Here is a 1,072-nt window from a genome sequence, read left to right as displayed (position 1 = left end):
TCATTTCTAACATTTCTTCCAGGAGCTTACAATACACGATTGATGCCTGACATTATCCTCTCCTTTTCCCTGTTTATCCATTTCTGACCACTTGGCTCAAGGTTCCTGAGAGCCTGGACCTCCTAGAAGAAAAACTGGGCGTGGAGTACAAGGCCAAAGGGACCCCCTCCCAGCACCCTGGCAAGACCAGGCAGGCCTTGACTTTCCCTCAGTAGGTCTTTCCACCCCAAGCCCACCCGGCTGAAACTGGGAGCGTCAATGAGACTCCATTAGGGCAGAACGACCCCATAAAACCAGTTATGGGGTGTTGCTGAATTTACAAGCCTGTTCTTGTAAAGTCGCCAGATTTGGGGCAGCTACGGCCCCCGTGGAAGAATGACTAAAAGGGATTTCTTCTCTCCACCAGCTCTCGCCACACACACGCCAATCATTTCCATGGAAGCTAAAGGAAGGCCCTTTCCTTACCTGGGAACAGTCAGTTCCCCAAAGTTTACTCAGTCCCCCTCCCATCCCCTTCAATCTTCTTTCTCCTCTCTCAGAGCCCTTCCTCCACCACCCATTACAGAAACAGAGACAGAGTACAGAGATAGACAGATTCAGAGACAGACAGACAGACACAGAGGCAAGACAGAGAGAGAGACAGAAAGAGAGAGACAGAGAGAGAGAAAAGGGAGGGACATAATTGGAGGAAACACTGGGACTTGGGAAAGGGAAGACCCTCAGAACCACTGGAGGTTAATACTTAGAATTGGCTAGGGTGCAAATCCCAATTTGGCCACTACCTCAAGTTGTTTCTGATGTTAGCTGATCATTTTCTCTCTGGGTCTCAGTTTTTCCATTTCTATAATGATTTGATTGTATTAGATGATGTCCAAGGTTACATCCATCTCTAATATTCTGAGCTCCACTCTAACACTTCTAATACTACAAGATCCCTTTTAGTTCTGACATCCTGTGTCCTAAGGTCCTTCCCAGCTCTGACATCTGTTGACATTTAACAGTCCAGATTATTCCAGCTCTGATTTTATGTTCTAAGGTCTCTTTGAGCTCTAGGATTCAATGATACGCCCAT

The 1,072-nt window shown here is 46.8% G+C and overlaps 1 protein-coding gene across 1 annotated transcript in view; it reads left to right on the top strand.

Annotated features, from left to right (window-relative positions):
• Positions 1 to 215, top strand: part of LOC105751048 (transcription and mRNA export factor ENY2-like) — a 100,640-nt gene extending 100,425 nt beyond the window's left edge. The window contains exon 2 of the mRNA XM_031943569.1: positions 102 to 215. Within this exon, the coding sequence (XP_031799429.1) occupies positions 102 to 215 (114 nt within the window). The remainder of the gene's footprint in view (positions 1 to 101) is intronic.
• The last annotated feature ends 857 nt before the right edge of the window (positions 216 to 1,072 follow it).

The sequence above is a fragment of the Sarcophilus harrisii genome, chromosome 6 (genome assembly GCF_902635505.1).
Source record: "Sarcophilus harrisii chromosome 6, mSarHar1.11, whole genome shotgun sequence".
Lineage (NCBI taxonomy): Eukaryota > Metazoa > Chordata > Mammalia > Dasyuromorphia > Dasyuridae > Sarcophilus > Sarcophilus harrisii.
This window is presented reverse-complemented; position numbering and strand designations above follow the sequence as displayed.